The sequence below is a fragment of the Somniosus microcephalus genome, chromosome 14 (assembly GCF_052327205.1).
Source record: "Somniosus microcephalus isolate GS21.2 chromosome 14, FLI_Smic_1.0, whole genome shotgun sequence".
NCBI lineage: Eukaryota > Metazoa > Chordata > Chondrichthyes > Squaliformes > Somniosidae > Somniosus > Somniosus microcephalus.
In genome coordinates this window covers 7,579,229-7,605,033 of record NC_141000.1, presented here as the reverse complement: position 1 = coordinate 7,605,033, position 25,805 = coordinate 7,579,229, and the positions used below count along the sequence as shown (strand labels likewise).

Genomic DNA, 25,805 nt, shown 5'->3' with positions numbered 1-25,805 from the left:
AATTCTCAAAGAAAATCCAATGTTAAAGTTTCATTGGTTATATAGAGAAATGTAACAGACTTGGAAGGTAAGAAATTTGTCCTTCCCAACTTCCTGTTCCTATCCATTTTGAGTTACTTTACAAAATCTTTCTCATAATAATCATCTGCGGCAATTGATACATACTGAGTATATGGGTTTGATTCTAATCTAACAATACAGGATTGTTTGTTCGAAGCCATGGTCACCACTGCCGGATGTCGTGCTCTACCTGTAATCACTGTGACAAAGAACTGGATCTATATCAGTCCTGTTGTGTGGGAAGCAAAGTCTCACGTGTCTACAGAAATGAAATCAAAGCTTCTTGGAGAAGCATAATCACTCACTGACCTATGTGAACATGTTTGCTAACAGCACTACTGGAAGCTTGTGTCCACTAAGATTGATTTTGAGTCCAGGCAGCAAGCTGACTATCTTTCAGAAAGAACCTCCACACACCAGAAGGTATTCCTACTGTAATGACTGACGTGAATCAGTCATTCATGAAAGACAGACTTATGAAATAATACTGAGCGGCCTGCGGGTGGCGCTGTCCAGAGTGAGTATAAATACTCGGGCATGGGCCCAGCTTGCGCAGGATATTCTTAACAGGAACTAGTGAAGGACACAACTGGACCTCCATGTTGTAAAACAGTTGATTAAAGCTTTGTTTAACGCTTAGGCCAAGTGCCTAGTAGTTTTCTTACGTCACTGACTATGGCACCAATTGTAACTGAAACAGTGATTGAAGTAGTCTTTGATGAGGTGCTGGTTGACGTCCCAACAATGGGAGCCTATTTTTGACACTTGGGCGACTAAACTAGTTACGGCCTGTTTGCGGGTGCAGCACGCGCCCAAACCAGGAGGTCCTTAGACTCAACAGAAGTTGGCCCTGAGCCACACTGCAACAATCGGGGCAAGCTGCTGGTGCCCGTCGTGACTCCAGAAGCAGCTCGCCCATGTGGCCGGATGGAATTTGTGCCGCTTGCTTCTCTGCCAACTGCCTTCAATTTAAGTCCGAGGGTGGGGGGGCACGGAGGGTTTAGGTGGGCAATGGCAACTGGAGGGGCTGATCATGGGCCACTGCAGGACTGCAGTACAGTCTGCTCCTGGCTCCACATTAAAATAGTTTTTTTTTTAAGTGTACATGTTTGTTGGTGACCACTGGTTAAATCGCAGCAACCTCTGGAAAACCTGAGCGGAGCAGCCCCAGCGCCTGCTCCACTCAGCGCTGACAAATTGCTCCAAGGGGTACTGAAACAGGCATCAGGCACCTCATTAGCAAATTCGCCTAAAAAAAGGCACTGACAAAGTAAGCAGTCACCCAAATGCACACCTAGATCGGGCCAGTTTTACACTAGTAAAACGGGCGCAATACTTTCGAATTTATCCAGCTTTGTTTGCTCTCACCACAGTGACTTGTACTCTAGTGCTGGATGGGACTTTAATGACTCGTGACTGATTTCTTAGACTTTTAAGACAAGTTAGAGCAGGTTGTGAGAGTTCCAGAGGGCTTAGATATCGTTTTTTTTTTACATTCTTTTATGCAGTTCAGAGAAATTGGTCAAGGGCCACAGGTGCAATCTAGTTAAAGGCAAATTTAGGACTATGTCAGTTAGTTGTTCATACAAAAAGTGATCATTCCAGGTAGAGTATTAAGAGGTGAAAACCCCGAGAAGAAATTGGACACCATGAAGGGTGGGGGTTTGGTGGGGAGCGGGGGGGATACTGCAGGAACCTTTCCAGATAGATGAGTCAAACTGACGTTCTCATTTGTATTTATGTTGATAACTTGTCTAGAACTTTAGTTTTGGTCATTTTCTGGAGAGAACTAGTGATTCATAGGCAATTCTCTATTTGCTCTTTACCATTTCTTTGTTGAGCCATTCTCTAAAGCTGACCATTGGGGAATATTGTGTAATCCAAATGTCACCTTTTAGCATTTTAAACATTCACAATAAGGTTCAAAATATAAGTTATGCATCACAGGAAATTGTTTAGTGAGGGAGCAACCTAAACACTATGTGCAGGCATGTGAGTAGAAAGACATGCAGCAAGACAGTAAGAGCCCAGATCCTGAAATAAGGTAGCCGCAATGACAGAGGCCAACAGGTGGTAGATACTTTTCACCAGAGCATCAACACCAGTTGATTCAGGTTTCAATTATTGGACCGAGCTGAAGATAATACTAAAGACAGACAAGGAGGACCAGGCAGGTAGTGCAGGAGTCCCCCGAATGCATCTCACTCTCTAACTGGTACGTATGAGGGCGAAGGTTCCTCTGACAGAGCCAAGTCCACAGCACCATGGATGGCTCAGCTGTACAAGGAGGGAGGAGGAATATCAGGAAAACTAAAGTGATAGGAGATTCAATAGTTAGGGGAACCGACAGGCGTTTCTGAGGCCGCAAACGCGAGTCCAGGATGGTATGTTGCCTCCCTGGTGCCAAGGTCAAGGATGTCACTGAGTGGCTGCAAGACATTCTGAGAGGGGGAGGGTGAACAGCCAGAGGATGTGGTTCATATCGGTATCAACAACATAGGTAGAAAGAGGGATGAGGTCCTGCAGACAGATTTTAGGGAGCTAGGAAAGAGATTAAAAAGCAGGACCTCAAAGTTAGTAATCTCTGGATTACTCCCTGTGCTATGAGCTAGTGAGTATAGAAATAGGAAGATAGAGCAGATGAATGCGTGGCTGGAGAGATGGTGCAGGAGGGAGGGCTTCAGATTCCTGGGACATTGGGACCAGTTCTGGAGGAGGTGGGACCTGTAAAGGTTGGACAGGTTGCACCTCAACAGATCCGGGACCCATGTCCTCGCGGGGGGGTTTGCTAGTGCTGTTGGGGAGGGTTTAAACTAATTTGGCAGGGGCTGGGCACTAGGATGTAGCATTAGAAAGGAGAAACAAGGTGCACAAAGGATTGGGAGAGACAGATAGCACTAGAGTAAGAAATAGTACGGTATTAGGTGGGGTCAGACTAAGAGAGAATACAAAACGGTCTAAGATAGATTTACAGTGCATGTGTGTAAACACACAAAACGTGGTAAATAAGGTTGGTGAGCTGCAGGCACAAATAGCCACATGGGAATATGATGTCGTGGTCCTGGCTTAAAAAAGGCAGGATTGGGTACTAAATATTCCTGGATATAAGGTGTTCAGGAAAGAAAGGAGGTGGGGTGGCAGTGTAATATAAGGAGAATGTTACAGTGCTGGAGAGGATGTCCTGGAGGGGTCAAGGACAGAATCTATTTGGTTAGAATTAAGAAATAATAGATGTGCCATTACACGTCTAGGTGTATTCTATAGGCTGCCAACTAGTGGGAAGGATATAGAGGAGCAAATTTGCAGGAAAATTACAGAGAGGTGCAAGAACTATAGAGTAGTGATAATGGGGGACTTCAACTATCCTAATATAGACTGGGATTCTAATAGTGTAATAGAGAGGGGGAAGAATTTCTGAAATGTGTTCAGGAGAACTTTCTTCATCAGTACGTTTCTGACCCAATGAGGAAGGAGGCATTGCTGGATCTGGTTCTGGGGAATGAGGTGGGTCAAGTGGAGCAAGTGTCAGTAGGGGAACATTTAGGAAACAGCTATCATAGTATCATGAGGTTTAGATTAGCTATGGAAAAGGACAAGGAGCAATCTAGAGTAAAAATACTTAATTGGAGGAAGGCCAATTTCAGTTGGTTGAGAACGTATCTGGTTTGAGTAAATTGGAATCAAAGATTGGCAGCCAAAACTGTAATCAAACAACAGGCTGCCTTTAAAGAGGAGATGATTCGGGTACAGTCGAGGTACATTCCCATGAGGGGGAAAGGTAGAGCAACCAAAGCCAGAGTTCCCTGGATGATGAAAGAGATAAAGAGTAACATGAAGCAGAAAAAGGGGACGTATGACAGACGTCAGGTTGAGAATACAAGTGAGAACCAGGCTGAATATAGAAAGTTCAGAGGGGAAGTGAAAAAGGAACAAAGAGAGAGTATGAGAATAGACTGGCAGCTGACATAAAAGGGAATCCAAAAGCCTTCTATAGGCATATATGAATAATAAACGGGTAGCAAGAGTAGGGGTGGGGCCGAATAGGAACCTAAAAAAGAGACCTACGCACGGAGGCAGAGGATATGGCTGAGCTACTAAATTAATACTTTGCATCTGTCTTTACCAAGGAAGAAGATGCTGTCAAAGTCATAGTGAAAGAGGAGGTAGTTGAGATACTGGATGAGATAAAAATTGATAAAGAGGAGGTATCAGAAAGGTTGGCTGTATTTAAAGTAGCTAAGTCACCAGGATAGGATGCATCCTAGGAGGCAAGGGTGGAAATTACAACAACAGCTAGTATTTATATAGTGTAGGAACGTGGGTTCCTAACTAAAAGACTGAGTTCTACTCAGGCGATCAAACAAAATGGACTTTAATGAAACAAACAGGCTTTAACAATAAACTGCAGGATAACATCGAATGTAGGTCTGCTCTCTCTGGAGGCTCCACGAGGACTGCCCCTGCAGTCCTGTGGCTAACGTCATCACGTCCTCCCGCCAGTCGGGGATCACATGATGAACGGCGTGACGTCATCACGTTTTAACCGCGCTGTTAAAGCAACCACACTCTGTACAGTTAAACAGCATAAATAAAGATACAGACTCAGACTGTAGCTAACATGTTGTTAAAGGAATTATGTACAAACGATCTGAGTCCTTTGGTGGCTCCGTCACATGCGCCCCCCCAGAATTGTCTTTAACAGCAAAAGTGAGACGTCGAGGAGGCCTGACAAGTCTGTCCGAGCGACTTCGATAACCTGGCAGAGGAAGCTGATGGACGGTGGTCGAGCTGGCAGGCGGTTGTGGTTGAGCTGGCGCGGCGAGTGTGGTCGAGTTGGCGGGCGGCTGTGGTTGGTCTGGCACGGCGGCTGCGGGCGGTCGGCCACGTTTCGGCGGTTGAGCGACGACGACTGGGCGGTCCAGGTCCAGGTGAGCCGGCTTCAACCGGTCTACCGAAATGTGATCCGGCTTTCCTCCGATGTCGACCGAAAAGGATTTGTCTCCTGATTCGATGGCGCGGAAAGGACCAGTGTAAGGGGGCTGGAGCGGATCCCGGTGAGCGTCGTGCCGGATAAAAACGTACTCGGCATTCTTCAGCTCCGCTGGCACGTGGGAGCTCTGTAAGCCGTGATTTGATGTAGGCACCGGAGCGAAGCATCTGGCCGCTTCCTGGTGGCTGACGAGTTGCTGGGAGGCGGACCATGGCTCTGTGGGAGAAGGGAGGAAATCCCCTGGCACTCGGAGAGGCTGGCCATAAACGAGTTCGGCCGAGGACGATTGCAGGTCTTCTTTGGGCGCCGTATGAAGACCCAAAAGGACCCATGGGAGTCTGTCCACCCATCCTGCACCTTGAAGACTGGCCCGAAGGGCGGCTTTGAGCGACCTGTGGAAGCGCTCGCAAAGGCCGTTCGCCTGTGGATGATAGGCGGTGGTGTGATGAAGTTTGGTGCCGAGCCCCTGAGCTACAGCGTTCCATAGCTCCGAGGAAAATTGTGGCCCACGGTCGGAAGAGATGTCCGCCGGTACCCCGAAATGGGCAACCCAACAGGGGATGAAAGCTCTCGCGACGTCTGCCAAAGTGGTGGAAACCAAAGGAATTGCCTCTGGCCACCTAGTGGTGCGGTCCACCATGGTGAGGAGATGCGTATAACCATGAGAAGGCGGAAGTGGCCCCACAAGGTCCACATGCACGTGGTCGAAACGATGCTCCGGAACGGCGAACGTAGCCACTGGAGCTTTAACATGACGCTGGACCTTGGCCTTCTGGCAGACCACGCAGGTGTTGGCCCAGTCACGGACATCCAGGTGCATACCCTTCCAGACGAACTTCGCCGACATTAGCCGTTGTGAAGCCTTCATACCAGGGTGCGACAACCCGTCTATGGCATCAAACACCTTCCGGCGCCATGTGACTGGCACGATAGGTCAGGGAACGCCCATGGAGACGTCGCAAAGGAGCGTGGCGCCTGCGGCCTGGAAACTGACGTCGGTCGCCTGGAAACTAGAGGGGACGGTTCTGTATGATTGGACCTCTGGGTCCGAGGCCTGATCCGCAGCCATGAGGGCGAAGTCGATCCCCAGGTGAACCGCATGGACCATCGCACGGGAGAGGCAATCCGCTACCAGGTTGTCTTTACCAGACACATGTTGAATGTCCGTGGTGAATTCAGAAATGAACGTCAGGTGACGTTGTTGACGAGCGGACCACGGTATGGCGGTCTTGGCCATGGCGAACGTGAGAGGTTTGTGGTCGACAAAAGCCGTGAAGGGACGTCCTTCCAATAAGAACCGGAAATGGCAAATGGCTAGGAAAAGGGCCAGTAGCTCCCGATCGAAGGTGCTGTATTTTTTTTCATTTTTCCGTAGTTGACGGCTGAAAAACGCCAGTAGTTGCCACGTGCCGTTCACCCACTGCTCCTGCACTGCGCCGATGACGTAGCCTGACGCGTCTGTGGTAAGTGCGATGGTGGCACCTGGAAGTGGGTGCGCCAGCATGGTTGCGTTGGCCAAAGCGCTCTTGGTGTTGACGAACGCCTGGTCCATCTCGGCCGTCCAGCTGATTGGATCCTTACCGGACTTGCCCTTGAGGGCCCCATACAAAGGTTGCATTAGCTGAGCTGCCTTAGGGACGAATCGGTGATAAAAGTTGACCATCCCCAGGAACTCTTGCAGGGCCCTGACGGTTGGCGGGTGCGGGAAAGAGGTAACAGCTTCCACCTTCGTCAGTAAGGGGACGGCGCCGTCTGATGTTATGCGGTGTCCCAAGAAATCGATCCGCTGCAGGCCGAACTGGCACTTGGCCGGGTTGATGATTAAACCATGCTGGCTGAGGCGTGTAAAGAGGGTACGCAAATGGGAGATGTGCTCTTCCTTGCTAGTGCTGGCGATGAGAATGTCGTCAAGGTAGACGAAGATGAAGTTTAGGTCTCGGAGCACGGAGTCCATTAAGCGCTGGAAAGCCTGTGCCGCGTTCTTCAAGCCAAACGGCATCCGCAGGAACTCAAAGAGGCCGAAAGGGGTGATGACAGCGGTTTTCGGGACATCTTGCGGGTGCACGGGAACCTGGTGATACCCCCGGACGAGGTTGACTTTAGAAAAGATAGAATTTCCCGCCAAATGGGCCGAGAAATCCTGAATATGCGGGATCGGGTACCGATCAGGAGTAGTGGCGTCGTTCAGGCGTCGGTAATCACCGCATGGCCGCCAGCCGCCGCCCGGTTTCAGAACAATGTGGAGAGGCGAAGACCAGGGGCTATTCGACCGGCGAATAATCCCAAGCCACTCCATCATTTCGAACTCTGCTTTCGCAGCCGCGAGCTTGCCGGGTTCGAGCCTTCTAGCCCGTGCATAAACCGGGGAGCCAGTAGCGGTGATATGATGTTCAACACCATGCTTCGTGGCCGAGGAGGTGAAAGTGGGCCTTGTCAGCTCCGGGAACTCTCCGAGGAGCCGAGTGAAGTCATCCAGAGAAGGGAAAGCGCAGGCGATAGAGCGCGCCACGGTGGTACCGTGGTAGCACGGAATAGAGTGGAAGGTGGCCACGTTGATCAACCGGCGGTGCCGGACATCGACGAGGAGGCCGTTGGCACACAGAAAATCTGCCCCTCGGATGGCCTGCGAGACTGTGGCCGTGACGAATTCCCAATGGAAGCGCTGACCCCCGAAACAGACTTGGACCGGCCGCTTTCGGAAAGTTCGAATTGCTGCGCCATTAGCTGCCACGAGGGAAAAACCGTGGTTCCCAGCTTGCACATCGAGATTCGATGCAGGTAGGATGCTACACTGCACCCCGGTGTCACAAAGGAAACGTCGACCCAAAAGAGAATCGGTGATGTAAAGAAGTTTCCCCGTAGGTCCGACGGCCATCGCAACCGCGGAGCGCCCATTAGACCCAGTCCTCCTTCGCCAGGAACGCTACAGGAGCTTTGTTTTTTTGGGGGTGAAAAGCTGCAGGGAGAGCGGCAGCGTCGTGCTTTCGCGCCAAAACGGGCATGGTAGGAGCACCAGCCCGCTGCAGGAGGAGCTGGAACTGCGTCTGCGGGGGATGGGCGCCTCGTGGCCGCGCAGCACTGCTGGGTTACTGTGAAAATCTTACCTGTTTTGGCAGCAAGCTCGGCGCAGTCTGTAATCTCGGATCTGGCTAGGGCAGCCTGTACCTGCTCCGGCAGTTGGCAGAGGAATAGCTCCCGGAAGAGGAAGCATTCCGGTTCGGCACCCAAGAGCATGAGTATTTGGCTCATGAGCTCGGATGGTTTGGAGTCCCCGAGGCCAGGCATCGTGAGGAGCCGGCGAGCGCGTTCTGACTTCGAGAGCCCGAAGACCTGTAGCAACCGCGCCTTTAACGTATCATACTTGCTGTCAGTAGGAGGACTACCGAGGAGGCTGACGATCCGCGAGGCAGTTGCGCTGTCGAGGGCGGAGACCACGTAGTAATAACGGGTCTGATCCGCGACAATGTTCCTGATGGCGAACTGGGCTTCAGCCTGGATAAACCAGGCGTCTGGTTGTTGCTCCCAGAGCTGTGGCAGTTTCAGAGTCACGGCGTTCGCGTCCATGCTGAAGATCTTCCGCGAAAACTGTTCACGAAAGTCGGGGTTACCAATGTAGGAACGTGGGTTCCTAACTAAAAGACTGAGTTCTACTCAGGCGATCAAACAAAATGGACTTTAATGAAACAAACAGGCTTTAACAATAAACTGCAGGATAACATCGAATGTAGGTCTGCTCTCTCTGGAGGCTTCACGAGGACTGCCCCTGCAGTCCTGTGGCTGACGTCATGACGTCATGACGTCATCACATCCGCCCGCCAGTCGGGGATCACGTGATGAACGGCGTGACGTCATCACGTTTTAACCGCGCTGTTAAAGTAACCACACTCTGTACAGTTAAACAGCATAAATAAAGATACAGACTCAGGCTGTAGCTAACATGTTGTTAAAATAATTATATACAAACGATCTGAGTCCTTTGGTGGCTCCGCCACAATAGCGCCTTTAACATAGTAAAACGTCCCAAGGCGCTGCACAGGAGTATTTTAAGACAAAAAAATTTGACACCGATCCACATAAGGATAAATTAGGGTAGGTGACCAAAAGCTTGTTCAAAGAAGTAGGTTTTAAGAAGCGTCTTAAAGGAGGAAAGAGAGGTAGCGAGGCGGACAGGTTTAGGCAGGGAATTCCAGAGCTCGGGGCCTAGGCAACAGAAGGCACGGCCACCAAAGGTTGAGTGATTATAATCAGGGATCCTCAAGAGGGCAGAATTAGAGGATCGCAGATATCTCGGGGGGTTGTGGGGCTGAAGGAGATTACAGCGATAGGAAGGGGCGAGGCCATGGAGGGGATTTGAAAACGAGAATGAGAATTTTGAAATCGAGGCGCTGCTTAACCGGGAGCCGGTGTAGGTCAGCGAGCACAAGGGTGATGGGTGAACGGGACTTGGTGCGAGTTAGGACACGGGCAGCCGAGTTTTGGATGATCTCAAGTTTACGTAGGGTGGAATGTGGGAGGCCAGCCAGGAGTGTGTTGGAATAGTCAAGTCTAGAGGTAACAAAGGCATGGATGAGGGTTTCAGCAGCGGATGAGCTGAGACAGGGGCGGAGACGGACGATGTTATGGAGGTGGTAGTAGGTGGTCTTTATTATGTTGCGGATATGTAGTCGGAAGCTCATTTCAGGGACAAATATGACACCAAGTTGTGAACAGTGTGGTTCAGCCTCAGACAGATGTTAGGGAGAGGGATGGAGTCAGTGGCTAGGGAACGGAGTTTGTGGCGGGGACAGAAAACAATGGCTTCAGTTTTCCCAATATTTAATTGGAGAAAATGTTTGCTCATCCAGAACTGGATGTCGGACAAGCAGTCTGACAGTTTAGAGACCATGGAGGGGTCGAGAGAAGAGGTAGTGAGGTAGAGCTGGGTGTCGTCAGCGTACATGTGGAAACTGACACTGTGTTTCTGGATGATGTCGCCAAGGGGCAACATGTAGATGAGAATTAGGAGGGGGCCAAGGATAGATCCTTGGGGGACACCAGAAGTAACGATGTGGGAGCGGGAAGAGAAGCCGTTGCAGGTGATTCTCTGGTTACAATTAAATAGATAAGAATGGAACCAGGTGAGTGCAGTCCCACCCAGCTGGACGACGGTGGAGAGGTGTTGGAGAAGGATGGAGTGGTCAACCGTGTCAAAGGCTGCAGACAAGTCAAGAAGGACGAGGAGGGATAGTTTACCTTTGTCACAGTCACAAAGGATGTCATTTGTGACTTTGATGAGAGCCATTTCGGTACTGTGGTAAGGGCGGAAACCTGATTGGAGGGATTCAAACATGGAGTTGCGGGAAAGATGGGCACAGATTTGGGAGGGAACAACACGTTCAAGGACTTTGGAGAGGAAAGGGAGGTTGGAGATGGGGCAGTAGTTTGCAAGGACGGAGGGATCAAGGTTTGTTTTTTTGAGGAGAGGGGTGATGACGGCAGATTTGAAGGAGAGGGGGACGGTACCTGAGGAGAGAGAACCATTAACAATATCAGCTAAATTACAAAGGTACAGGCCATAATCTTCCAATCCTCCTTAGATACGGGGGTGGTGCCAGAGGACTGGAGAATTGCAAATGTTACACCCTTGTTCAAAAAAGGGTGCAAGAATAAACCCAGCAATTATAGACCAGTCAGTTTAACTGCGGTAGTGGGGAAACTTTTACAAACGATAATCCAAGCCAAAATTAACAGTCAATTGGACAAGTGTGGATTAACTAAGGAAAGCCAGCACAGATTTGTCAAAGGTAAATCGTGTTGAACTAACCTGATTGAGTTTTTTGATGAGGTAACAGAGGGTTGATGAGGGCAATGCAGTTGATGTGGTGTACATGGACTTACAAAAGGCATTTGATAAAGTGCCACATAATAGGCTTGCCAGCAAAGTTGAAGCCCGTGGAATAAAAGGGACAGTGGTAGTATGGATACGAAATTGGCTAAATGACAGGAAACAAAGAGTAGTGGTGAATGGTTGTTTTTCGGACTGGAGAAAGATATACAGTGGTGTTCCCCAGGGGTTGGTACTAGGACCACTGCTTTTCTTGATATATATTAATGAGTTGGACATGGGTGTACAGGGCAATTTTCCAAATTTACAGATGACACAAAACTTGGAAGTATAGTGAACAGTGAGGAGGATAGTGATAGACTTCAAGAGGACATAGACAGACTGGTGAAATGGGTGGACACGTGGCAGATGAAATTTAATGCAGAAAAGTGTGAAGTGATACATTTTGGTAGGAAGAACGAGGAGAGGCAATATAAACTATAGGGTACAATCCTAAAGGGGGTGCAGGAACAGAGAGACCTGGGGGTATATATGCACAAATCATTGAAGGTGGCAGGGCTTGTTGAGAAAGCGGTTAAAAAAGCATACGGGATCCTGGGCTTCATAAATAGAGGCATAGAGTACAAAAGCAAGGAAGCTATGATGAACATTTATAAAACACTGGTTCGGCCTCAACTAGAATATTGTGTCCAATTCTGGGCACCGCACTTTAGGAAGGCCTTAGAGAGGGTGCAGAAAAGATTTACAAGAATGGTTCCAGGGATGAGGGACTTCAGTTATATGTTGTTCTCCTTAGAGCAGAGAAGGTTGAGAGGAGATTTGATAGAGGTGTTCAAAATCATGACGGGTCTAGACAGAGTAGATGGAGAGAAACTGTTCCCATTGACGGAAGGGTGGAGAACCAGAGGACACAGATTTAAGGTGATTGGCAAAAAAAACAAAGGTGACATGAGGAAAAACTTTTTTACGCAGCATGTGGTTAGGATCTGGAATGCACTGCCTGAAAGGGTGGTGGAGGCAGATTCAATTGTGGCTTTCAAAAGGGAATTGGATAAGTACCGGAAAGAAAAATATTTTGCAGGGCTACGGGGAAAGGGCGGGGGAGTGGGACTAGCTAAAGTGCTCTTGCAGGGAGCTGGCACGGGCTCGATTGGCCTCCTTCTGTGCTGTAACCATTCAATGATTCTAGCAGACGTAGCTGGAAAGCAATCAGCAGTGGGACCAATACTGATTTTCCACACCCTAAACAGCGACGGTCAACTGCAACATGCCTGAAGTCAGCAACACTCAGCTATTCACGCTAGCATAACCAGGGAAGGCATTAGTGGAGCATGTATATAATTTCTGAATCAATGATATGATTTGATTGAGTAGCTAAACTGGAGAATACTTTCTGCTTAAAATTCTGTCCTCGCCTCTTTCTTTTTCAATGTTGATGACCAAAGTGTTCATAATAGATACAAGTGTTCTGCAGCACCACATAGTGGTAAATTTTTTCTCCTGCTACATATAAATTACAGCTCCGAAGGCAGCCGTTCAGCCCACTGCGCCTATGCGTGTTTCAGCTCTTTCACTGGTACGCTCTCATTTCCCAATATCCTTTTATATTCTTCTTTGTCAATGCTTAAACAATTCTCTTTGAAATCATTTATTCTCTGCATCAATAGCGACTTGAGGTAAAGTATTCCCTTTCACTAAATCAAAGAACCATGGAAGCTTACAGCACAGAGGAACCTCATTTGGCTCATCAGGTCTATGTTGACTCACTGCAAGAGCAATCCAAAACTAATCCCCAGGCTCGCTCTTTTTACGTAGCCCTGTATCTTCCTCCGCTTCAAATAGTTATCCAATTTTCTGTTAAAAGATGCAATGGTCTCTACCTCAATCACTCTCTGTGGCAAAACAGTCCATGCTCCTACAACTCTGCACAAAGAAAATTCTCCGAGCCTCTCAACTCATTTGCTCAGGGACAATTTTACATAGATGACCCCTCGTCACTGGCTCCCCAATGGAAATAGTCTTTCCCTATTCACTTCCAAAAACCTTCATGATTTTAAAATCCTCTTAAATATCTCAGCCTTCTCTGTTCCAGTGGAAGCATCCCAATATTACACGTAACTTTAATTTCCCATCCCCAACATCGATTTGGTGAATCTACACTACATGCTGTCTATGGTTTTAATATTCTTTCTATAATTATAAACCCAAAAACTCACGCATTACTCTAACTATTGGCTAATCAATATTTTATACAAATATATTACTCTTCACTCTCGTACTTTATGCCCCTAGTTACAAGACCCAAAATGCTGTTGGCCTTTTTTTTAATGGTTTTATCTATCTGCACTCAAACTTCCAAGGAATTCCCTACGTTTCTCTGTTCATCTAAACTCTTCAGTGTCTTTCTATTGCGTGTATACTTCCAATCCTGGTCTTTCCTCCTAAAATATATTATTTATTACTTAATACTTACCACACTAAATGGCATCTGCCACCTGTCTGACCATTCTACTAACCTGCCAATGTTTTTCTAAAGTGTTTTTTTACAGTTCCCCTTGCCATGTGCCAGACTCTCGACTTTTGTGTTTTGTCAGCAGATTTTTGATTGCGCTCCGTAAGCCCAAGATCCAAATCATTATATACCGAAAACAAAAGTGGGCCCAGCACTGACCTGTGGAGTAGGCCATTTCCAACCCTTCTCCAATCCAAGCAACACCCATTTACCCCAACTCTGTTTCCTGTTAGTCAACCAACTTTCTATCTCTACTGCTACATTTCCACTTAACCATACACCTTAATATTTCTAATATGTCTCTTGTGAAAAACCTTATTGAATGCCTTCATCTACTGCATTCCCTTTATTTATCGAATTGGTAACTTCTTCAAAATAGTCTAATAAATTATCAAGCACAACTTGCCTTTAAGAAATCTGTGCTGGCTGTCTTTGATTAACCCATGCCTTTAAATGTTCACTAATGTCATCCATACTATGGACTCTAGAAGTTTACCCACTACTGAGATAAGACGAATTGGCCTATAATTCCGGGATTATCCTTTTCCTTTTTTTTTTGAACTGTGTGCAACATTTGCCACCCTCCAGGTTCTTTGGCATACAAGAACATAGGAACATAAGAAATAGGAGCAGGAGTAGGCCATTCGTCCCTTCGAGCCTGCTCCGTCATTCAATGAGATCATGGCTGATCTTCTACCTCAACTCCACCATCCTGCACTATCCCCATATCCCTTGGTTCCTTTAGTATCCAAAAATCTATCGATCTCTGTCTTAAATATACTCAACGGCTGAGCATCCACAGCCGTCTGGGGTAGAGAATTACAGAAATTCACAACATTGAGTGAAATAATTTCTCATCTCAGTACTAAATGGCTGACCCCTTAATCTGAGATTATGACCCCCGGGTTCTACACTCCCCATCCTCCCAGCATCTACCCTTTCAAGCCCCTTAAGAATTCTATACGTTTCAATGAGATCACCTCTCATTATTCTGAACTCCAGGGAATATAGGCCCAGTCTACTCAATCTCTCCTCATAGGACAATCCCCCGATCTCAGGAATCAGTCTGGTGAACCTTCATTGCACTCGCTCCAAGGCATATACATCCTTCCTTAGGTAAGGAGACCAACACTGTACACAGTAGCCCAGGTGTGGTCCCACCAAGGCCCTATATAATTGCAGTAAGACTTCTTTACTCATACTCCAATCCTTTTGTAATAAAGGCCAATATACCAATGTTCCCTTTAAGCTGCGCAGCCACTCAGCTCTCCAGGGATCCTGCGTAGCCGGCTTTTAAATGCAAAAACCACGCATACGCGGTATTTTGAATGGGCCGCGCAAATTCCTTAATGGGGCTGCGTGGCACCAAAAGAAATTACAGGGAACATTGTAACATACCATTTGCTTTCCTAATTGCTTGCTGTACCTGCTTTCTGTGACTTGTGCAAAAGGACACCCTCTGAATACCAACATTTCCCAGTCTCTCACCTTTTAAAAAATATCCTACTTCTCTATTTTTCCCAACAAAGTGGATAACATCACATTTCTCCACATTATCTTCCATCCGCCATGTTCTTGCCCACACACTTCACCTGTCTATATCCCTTTGCAGCCTCTTTGCGTCCTCCTCACAACTTACTTTCCCACCTAACTTTGTATCGTCAGCAAACATAGATGTGTTACACTCAGCACAACTCCAGTTTTCAGAGATTGAAAACATTTTACAGTTAGTGGCTGCACTAATTCTTCCCCAACCTTTTACAATATTCTGTTTGCATACCATCTGGGTCTACTGAATTTTCTACTTTTAATGCAGTGATCTGTTAAATATTTACTTTCTGTAATTCAACAGCATAACCATCGCCGAATGTCCCACCATTGGCCAGAAACTTAACAGGACCAGCCACATAAATACTGTGGTCACAAGAGCAGGTCAGAGGCTGGGTATTCTGTGGCAAGTGTCTCACCTCCTGACTCCCTAAAGCCTTTCCACCATCTACAAGGCACAAGTAAGGAGTGTGATGGAATACTCTCCACTTGCCTGGATGAGTGCAGCTCCAACAACACTCAAGAAGCTCAACACCATCCAGGACAAAGCAGCCCGTTTGATTGGCACCCCATCCACCACCTTAAACATTCACTCCCTCCACCACCGGCGCACCGTGGCTGCAGTGTGTATCATCTACAAGATGCACTGCAGCAACTCGCCAAGGCTTCTTTGGCAGCACCTCCCAAACCCGCGACCTCTTCCACCTAGGACAAGGGCAGCAGGTGCATGGGAACACCACCACCTGCAAGTTCCCCTCCAAGTCACACACCATCCTGACTTGGAAATATATCGCCGATCCTTCATCGTCGCTGGATCCAAATCCTGAAACACCCTCCCTAACAGCACTGTGGGAGTACCTTCACCACACGCCTGTAGCAGTTCAAGAAGGCGGCTCACCACCACCTTCTCAAGGGCAATTGGGGATGGGCAATAAATGCTGACCTTGCCAGCGATGCCCACATCCCAGGAATGAATTTTTAAAAAAGTAATGGCTTTTCTACATCCTCTGCAATGGTGATAGAAGCGCTACAACGGCCTCAGCATCCCAAGTTAGGGAGGAGAGAGCCAACTAGAGTTCCACTTCTCATCACTATTCATAAGTTGTACCTAGACATTGGGAATTGGACTTGTCTATAACACCTCCATCTTCCAACAGTCTTCTAATAGTCATAGTAAAGACCCATACATAAATACTGGCCATTTGGATGGGATATCTGAAGGTGACCGGCGCTACTATTCCATCAAAGAATACAATATGACATTATTATATCTAATTATATTACCAATTAATGCTACTGATACTTAAATCTAAAGCTCAAGTTAAACTATGATGGCCAGGGGACATAGTGGCATACTACATTGGAACACTGGGGACATAGGCTTGATCCCGACGACAGAGATCGAATTTCAGCCCATAGTGAAGGGAAAAAGTAGGCAAAGTTATTCCCAAACTGGTGCCGAGCACCTCCGAGCTTGTAACTCGTATCAACATTGGCTTAGATCTGGCAGCATATTGACTTTCTGCCCTTGCAGGAGAAGAATCTGGGTGGCCATAAATGGGCAAAGTTGGGAGGACTAGGCTTCAGGAAAATATGATTAAGACTGCAGTCTACTCCTGTTAATTCAAAGTCAATTTTTGCTTAAAAAAAAAATCAAACTGACCAGTTGTTAAAATTAAGCATTTTAAATAAAACAGCACAGAAGGAGGCATTTTTGCACAATTTCAATTTGCAGTTAATTTAAATTAAGCAACTTCAAATTATGAGTAGACTGTATATAACTAAGCCTCTAATTGTACAATGACCTTATCCCCAAATCGAATCAAACAAATCAGTCTCAGGCTGGCTTCACAACTGGTCTTTATTTCGACAACAGGGACCAGTTGCACAAAAGTTATGAAAATTACACATTTTCTTTTAAATCAGGGTGTCGGGGATATCCAAATAACACAAAAATAAAGCCACACTTTACTAATACGTAAAAGTAATTGAGGAAATCTGCATATACATTTTGCACATATCCTTACCATAACTAACAGAAGTATCAGACTTGTCAAACTGAACACGATGAGTAATTTTGGGACAAATTTCAATTTCTTGGTACAACTGAGAAAACAAAATAACTTTTGTTAATTTCAAAACTAAGGGGGAAAATCACAGTGAAGGATAATGCAAACTGCTTAGAAATAACTAACTATTAAAGTATTTATTAATATGCATCTGTAATGAATGTGAATTTCCGGTGTTATAGTTTAAGCAGCGTACTTTGTGGTCCACATTTGCTGCTGGATCGCGTGCACCAACATCATATTCACATCTCCCAAAGGTGGTACTGTCAAGGCAATGGTTTCTAAATTTAATTTTTTAACCATCCTCATCTTGACTGCTGCTTGAAGATTTATCCATAATGGATGGCAATATTATTTATTGATAGCTGCTTCACAAAATGTAACCCATATGTAAAAACTAAACATAAAAGTAACTCAGGACAAACACATTCCATGGGTTTTATAACATCACAGCCTTTCCATGCTGGAAATATTCCATTAGAACCCAAGCAGAAATGGTGCAGGTCTGTTTTCTGTACTTACTGGTTAATTAACATTGTATGGTGGGCATTCTCTGTGTTCACTTTTAAAATTTCACTGCGCTGTGTCATGGTGGTGAAAGGGAACTGAATATTTTTCTACTTTTTGCACTCATCTGCGTGCGGCACAATAGACATCTCCCATTAATACCGTTTCAACTCCAGCGCAACAAAGTGCTAGTATTTTACATTCCAACACAGCCTTGTACAGGTACTGCAAAAAGTTCAACGGTGCTGGAAAATTCACTCCAGTTGGAGTGTGCACTGGAAGGGCTGGAAAATCAAGCCAGCACCCAGATATGCTGCCTCCCGATTTAACATTGGTATTTCTACGGGCCTGGTGGTCAAAGGAGCCTCCACCTACCCCTTACAAAGCCAGTGGAGTGAGAGGGAGTTCCCGCATGCCTGGCCTAGTAGAAGATCAGGGCAGGATCAGCATCCTATATGTCAAAGCAGGCATACTGGCAGCCCGAGTGGCTGAGGTGAGAACCGCCTGGGGGTCCAGGCTGAAGATTGTGGCCCAGGCTCTGAAGATTGAGGAACATCCTTTTTTTTTAATTGGCCCCCTTCCATAGGGGCGTGAAGGGGGCATGTATATCTTCTTTACAGGGGGCACCTCCCTATGTGGATTTTTGGTCCCGAAGTGTTTACTTGTCAAAGTATTTAAAATAATCAAACTCAAATCAAAAATGTGAACATGTTTTTGCTTTTTTCAATACATTTGTTTTGGCATTTAAACAAGGTCAGTGTTAGTGTAACTTTGCTGCTTTCAAAGATGAGGCGGATACATGGGATAAATCTATTAGCCAAAGTAATGTCAAAAAGGGTTCTCCGTTTGTTATCCTGGGCACCTATCAAAATGTACTTGGATATCAGGACCAAGTGAGGTCATAAGCAGCTAAGAGAGTAGTCTAAAACATGAAAGCTGAAAAATCCAGAGTAAGGGCAAAAGAGACCCAAAAATGTAATGGCCCAGAAATTCAGCTCTCCACGGGTGAGTACGCACGGGGTACTCACCCGTAAGCCGAATGGAAGTGCGGGTTTCCTGCATGCACTGTGCATGCGCGGGAAACCGGCACTTCCGATCCTCTGAACGAAGGGGTTCAGAGGTCGAACGCGCGCGCAGGGGAGGCTGCGCGTGCGCTTTGAACTTAGGTTTTTTTTGCAGGTTTTCCCGCGAGGTTAAGCCTGTAGGATTTACACATTTAAAAAGCAGGCGTAAGGCCTGCTTTTTAGAAGGTAAGTGGTCAATTAATTAAAATTAAAACATTTTTTCCACAGGTTTATTATTTTTAAATACTTTAAAGGAAGGTAAGTTTATTTTTAGCCCTGTTTTTCATAAAATTATTTTTTTCAAAAATTTAAATTATTGTTTAAAATAGTTATTTAATGTAATTTGCAGTATATTGAAAAAGTGTGATTTAAAAAAAAAAAATATTTGAAGGTTTAATGCTATTTTGAGGCCCGTAGTATTCATAAGTTTAGACAAGTCTTCCTGTCAATCTTATGAATGGGCTTTTCCCTCCTCCGATTGGCTGCCCATGGCTCACGTGATCCCAGGGGACGCATCGCACTAACTACGCCCCTGGGACACGCAAGCACAGCGCGCCGGCAGCTGGGCCAGGCCCCGGAGCGGAATTCCACAGGGCCCTACAGCTCAACTGCCGGCGCGCAAGGTAAGTGCAGGTCGGGGGCTTGCACCCGCGGGAAGCCCCCAACCCGAATTTCTGGGCCAATAACTGCTTTGCATCAATGCAAAAACAGCAGTATAGCAGCATGGTTAATCTGTATTTCTACATGTTCTTTCTGACATTATTCTTCAACCACATCTTTCTGCTTGTTTTCTCCTGTACCATTTGATTCTGATCACTGCCTTAAGGACTTGAAAAACAAGACAGAGGTGACAAGACAGTATTCATAGCCAAACAGACAGGTGACACAGTGCATAATGTTGTATTAGAAAGGCCTCTGCTTTTCACAGTGAGTTTTTCTTTGCAGGGTATGTGCACAAAAAATTAAGAAAATAAATATGGTAGATAATAAATAATGAGGTTAGCAATTTTTTCTTGATTTAATATTTATACAATTTAATAAATTATATAAAAACAAACTTTTGTTAATGTAATATTTGCACAATTCAGAATTTGTATTCTATGTTGTCATATTCGTGCGTTGCCAATAACCCGTTCTTCAGTTGTGTAAACCTAGATTCAGGCTGCCTACCAGTTCATGAATATCCTCTTGCTTTGGTATATAATATTGAATGTGGTTGTCCACTGTAAACTTCAAACGCACGTAGTGACCACCTGGCTCCAAATGTTGCACCTACAAAATATGAAAACACTCGGAATGGATAAGGGAAAATAGATCACTACCTTGCTCTGGTTAATAGAAAAAAATGACTGATCTTCCATATTTAAAACATAATTTAATGTAATGTACCACAGAAAGACTTGAAATTACTTGGCTCCATAACAAGTTCTGTAACATATCAGTGGTTCAGTATTATTGCTGCAAAGGTGATGTAGAAAGTGCTACTTCTTTCAAACTCCTTTGCTTTATGGGCTTTATTAAGTAATACACAGTAGTGCGAGAATAGCAGCACAAGTAGAAACAATCCCTGATCTACTCCCTTATCAATCATAACTGTGCCTCTCTTTTGCATTTTGATTTGTGCAACAGGCAGTACTCAATTGTTAGAACGCTAATTTCAAATGGGTTAAACAAACATGAGGTTGATTAAGATTCCACAGCCATTCTTCAAACCCATGAAGACTGTGAAGGATGGATTTGTTCCTCGTGGGTGTTTTTTTAAGCTAAAATTCTCAAGCACATGAAAGAAATAAAAACCATTTCCTCTAAAGTTCTGCATGATGGCTCTAGATGAAGTGTGAAATGCGCTGGCAGAGTGAGAGACAGCTGCCATTTCACACTTCAATTAGAGCCATTGTCTGTTTCTTTACCTGTCCGATTACCATCTCGTCTCGCCTTGAATATCTCTTAATGTCTCTTCTTTCATTTCCCAGCCTCCAAACTGCTTTTTGTTTCATTTCCTGCCTTTTCTCTCAGTTCTGAAGAAGGGTTTCAACCCGAAACGTTGACTCTATTTCTCTCTCCACAGATGTTGCCTGGCCTGCTGAGTTTTTCCAGCGTTTTCTGTTGTTATTGCGGATTTCCAGCATCCGCAGTATTTTGCTATCGTATTAAGTTATTTGAATACTTTTTAAAGATTTACTATCAAGGATGTTTGTGATGCCATGCTGCATTACATACTCTTTCAGAAAAAGAAGTTTTTGACATTCGAACAGAATTTAGATCAAAGCATGCCAGATCATATGATGGTACATCATGAAGACCTCAAACTAAATTAATGGAGTTTTGGGAATTAATAACTGCTACAAAGATAGGTGCAAGTGCATCATGCAAACTCATTAAATACATGGAAGTCTGAGAACGAGTAACTGCTATAAACAAAGGGATAAGAGCTAGTTTCTATGATTTGGGAGCAATATTCAGCTTCCATTGTCATCAACCAGATCAGCTGTGACTCAGAAATTAAGAGTTATTTCTAATTTTTTGCCAATTTTCTCCCCTGAAGACGTTGATAAAAATGTAACTGAAATTTGAGGCAGAGAGGCATTTAGCTGGTTGCTTGTGATATTAATAAAGAACCTAGTTCCTTTGTTTGAACAAAATATCCAAATGTACATACAAATATTAAGAAACAAAATAGTGTTCCTCCCCTCCACAAGGACCACTGTTTTGGTTTAGTTCAAGCTCAGGGATTCTGTGGGTTGCTCCTGCCACCCAACCAGCTAATTTGTTTTCCAGAATAGAACGCATGACTGAATCTGCCTCAAAATAGGCAGCAAAACACAGCAAGGCCAAAAAGAACGTGCATACTATAAACATTTAGGGGGAAAAATTCAGTTGTTTGCGCCTCCCGTTAGCGCCTTAAGAGGGCGCTAATGGGGCGCAAAGCAACTAGCGCCCGGGCGCGGCGATGTTTGCGCCGCTCCCGAAATTCACTAGACATTTTGCGGCGGCGCGAAACACTACCGCCACGATCTCCTGCGCCAGCAGATCGTGACGTCGGTCGAGTGTGCAACGCCCCGGACCGGATATTGAGTGGCGCCCCCTGCCTTACCACCCGCCGCTAGCAACGACAGGTTGAGGGGAGCATTATGCGGTCAGAAAGGGACTGGGGGAGCACTATTTAAAGGCGACCGCTTCCTGCCTTTTTTTGTCACTGACATTTTTGCACCACGCATTCTGAGAGAGAGAGAGAGAGACTTCTGGAGAGATTCAACGCTGTGTGAAGGAGTTTTGAGTACTGAGCAGCACTTTGCAGGTTCATTTTGATTTGTCCTTCCTTGCTTCGCCAGCACTCTGAGGTAGCGCCTCGCTCCTCGGCCTTTGCGCCTTAAGACAGGTGTGAAGCGGCTAATTTAGCGCTCCAATCACCTCCAGGGGTGATAAAAGCCAAGTTTGCTGTCGGAGGCGATAATTAGCGCCAGGCGCTAAACTTTGCGCACGGCCGATAATTGCACCCCAAATGGGGCGATACTGAATTTTTCCCCCTTAATACGGTGAAGTGGACTTTGAGCATCACTTGTATCGCACTTACGTAAGAATTGTCACAATTGCTTTCCCATTAAACAAATACTTCATCAAAAGACTCATAAAAGCATGCAAGAGCTCATCCTATGAATTTGGCACACAATAGGATGGAGAATGAAATATTATTGAAAATAAAATTGTATTTTTTTTTTAATGTTCCAACACCCATCCCACATAGCTGGATATCTATAACCATTCCTTTATTCCAGTGCTCAGCAGGCATTCCAAAATGACACAGTGACTTGGCAATGCTGGGTACCAAGTCCAGCAATCCTAACATCAGCACCAATTTGCCTTATATTACTACTGTAGCACAGTACTCAGAGCAGATAGTTACATTTGACTTTTTATGTGATAGAACTTTCCCTAAAACATATCTTAAGATTTTGAATACTAGCTATAAAAATATGCTGCTGTTAAGAATCTTTTTTCTTCAAAGGAAAACAAGCAGGTTATTCAGAAGGCTTCATTGTATTTTTTAAAAAGCTTTATACTGAATCTGCGACCTTCTCCCTGCCTTAGGGAGCAAGAGTACACATTTTTTATGTAAAGAACAATACTGTTGATCAAAAAAGTAAGCAACACAATGTTAGAAAAATAATTGAAGCATATATTTACACACTGTGTAATTAACTTCAATATCAAATTACAATTTATGTATCCAACTTTAAATAAGAGGAGTTATATTTCCAAAGTGGCCTACTAAAGATATGCCATAAATGGTTAAAGGGTTAAACAATGAAGCACAACTTAAAAATATGAAAAACATTTGGCAAAAATGTTTTAGTGCATCTACTGGAACTAACTATTCAGCATCCTAAATTTCATTGCAGGCTTTTAAAATTGCTCGTCAAGAATGTGTAAAAGTTAAATAAATAATTGAAAAGACTCTATACTTATGCAAGTATTTCTGTGACATCTATTGTCCATCTAAATAACAAAATTTGGAAACCATCGTCATAGCTGGGTGGTTTTATCCCCCCCAAAATGACATAATACTGTACTTTAAAATAAGACTGCCTGGCTCTTAAAAGCCGGTAATGAAATGCTTGATTACTTGATATCTGAATCATACTACTGTACCAGAACTCTTCAGGTTCTTAACTCACATTGTGATTTGAAGTGAGAAGATGCAGATCAAACAAAAAGGTAAATGTGCATGAGCTGATGCAGGAGACAGGAGAGAAAACACAGGTAACAAGAAGTTATATTGCAGAAGAAGACAATTCATAACAAACTCCGTTCAACATTTGTATATTTAATGAACATGTCATAAATGACAAAATATGCATACACAAATAGATGTGTAGCTGATGGTGATTTAGACCACGTCAAAGCATACTTAAACTTAACCTATATTGCTTTGACTCAGAAGACAGTGTTGTCTGGTGATATTTAGAAAAACTGCAAAAATAACGCAAAAAAATCTCATTGACTGATTAAAAAAATGCTTTGTTTATGGCACTCTGACTAACAAACTACCTCTTGGCAACACCACCTCCACTGTAAGTGTTGCAATACAGCTCTTGAAAAGAGCGCATTATACAGAGGGGTGCTTGTAATGCTAACATGATTTTACTTCCTTTAAAGTTGCACCACATAGTGAGACAATTAACACTGCAGCTTTACCTTTGGATTTCATCACAAAAACTCTCACGTTAAATATAATTCGATCAAAGTCTCAAAATCTAGCAAATTTTTGCACTTATATTTTCATATACCAGCAAAATTAGAAACAGGTTAAGGAACAAAATATAGTCACTAATATAAAATAGGAGGGTAAAATAGGAGAGAAGTAGGAGGATAAATTATTATTATGTATAAGCACAATTGCAGGGGCAGGCACACCTCATTTTATTAGAGCACAATCCTGATCATTTGAAGCAAAATAATGTTATTTTCATTTTGTGCAAGTGCATCCTCAGGGGCAGTTCCACACAGGCAACAAATTGATCGATGGCTATACATAACCAAAACCAATCTGTCCTCGTCAGTTATGGTTCTCTTCTCTCATTCTCTATACATATTTATCCCTGTGCGTATTTTGAGTGTATCTGTACTTCTGTTGCTTAAAGTTCCTCCGTATATCTATGCCACTTTCTCTCCCTTGTTGTCTGTCTGTGCTTCTCTTCCTCCCAGTGTGCCTCAGCTTGACGCAAACATCTCACTTCCAGCTCGACTCTGCAGCTAGCCTGGAAATGTATCAAATAGAAGCTTTATGCTGTTCCTTTTGTTTATTTCAATAACTTCAGCTATAGATGAACATAAAAACTATGGATAAAATTTATCAAGTTGTATAATTTTACTATTTTTGTCAGCCTTGATACTAGACCAAAAATATTAACAAGATATTCTGTAAAAGGTTGTTTACAACAATTTTTTATTTTCGTTATAGGAATGATTCATTTAACTTCAGCTTAAAAATTAATACACTATTTTTATTGTGCAATAGCTTTTATGTTATCACTAATTGACATCAAGGTGTTGGGTGCACACAAACATAATAGTAATGGAGTTGCACAAATACTGAATTACTCAATTAATCGATTTAGTCCCCAAAATAACCACTGCGACTTCATTAACTATTTTCTATATATCCATTTGTGTATCTATTTATATGAACTAAAAAAGGTGTCCATTTGCACATCTGCTTCTTACACCACAAAGCACTGCAGAAACCTATATTTTTCCTCATTTTTGTATTCGTTGAGAAATTAAGTTGCTTTTTAAAAGATTTCTCGGTTCATTGCACACCGTGGCACTGGGTCATAAAGGTCCCAGGTTTGATCCCTGGCCTGTGCCAGGATAGTTGATCTCAGCCACAATAGTGTTAAATGATTTATATTCACCACTCGCCTGAACTCGCAGCTCCAACAACACAAGTTCAACACCATTCAGGACAGAGCAGTTTGCTTGGTCAGCACCACTAGACTCAATGTCCACCCCATCCACCACCAGCTCACTACAGCTGCAGTCTTTCTGATCTACGGGATGCACTGCAGTAACTCACCAAGCTTACTTCAGTGGAACCTCCAAGCTCTGTGGCCTCAACTATCAAGAAGGACAAGAACAACAATATCATGGGAACACCATCAACTCCAAGTCACACACCTGATTTGGACAGCTACTGCTGTTCTTTGTGTCGCTGGGTCAAAATTCTGGAATTCCCTACATCACACCATCATGAAAGCACAAACCCCACAAGGGCCACAGCAGTTCGAGAAGGCTCACCACCTTCTTCTCAGGGCAATTAGGGATGGGCAGCCTTACCCACATCGCCCACATCCCATGAACAGATAAAAAAAATTTAAAAGATGCCTCGCGGCCAAAATGCATGTGACGCTCCCTGTATAGATTCTGCATGAACAATGGTTACTTGGCAAGGTACCAGAAGGCTAAGAACACCTGCGGATCAGTCCCCCTGCAACAGTTACCACGTGCAGAAGTGAAGGAAAAATATTTGGTTACCCACAGCAAAAAAAGAATGTACACGATCTGTTTTACAAAGGATTACTCTATATGCTGAAGTTACAGAAAAGACCACTAATTACTAAGGTTAGTAAATCTGTATAAATAAAAATGTAATTTGTTTAAATTAAATGAATAAAAGTGCTTTAAATTTTCTATCGATTACACAGTAATAAATGCAATGATTGGCTTAAAA

The 25,805-nt window shown here is 44.5% G+C and overlaps 1 protein-coding gene across 3 annotated transcripts in view; it reads right to left on the bottom strand.

The window, feature by feature from the left end:
* The window catches only part of tiam1a (TIAM Rac1 associated GEF 1a), a 358,747-nt gene that overhangs the window by 156,810 nt on the left and 176,132 nt on the right, over nucleotides 1–25,805 (bottom strand). For all 3 annotated transcript variants that reach the window (XM_086006197.1, XM_086006200.1, XM_086006198.1), the window contains 2 exons: nucleotides 19,745–19,846; nucleotides 16,962–17,040 (listed from right to left, as the gene is read on the bottom strand). In XM_086006197.1, coding sequence (XP_085862323.1) covers nucleotides 16,962–17,040; nucleotides 19,745–19,846 — 181 coding nt within the window. The remainder of the gene's footprint in view (nucleotides 1–16,961; nucleotides 17,041–19,744; nucleotides 19,847–25,805) is intronic.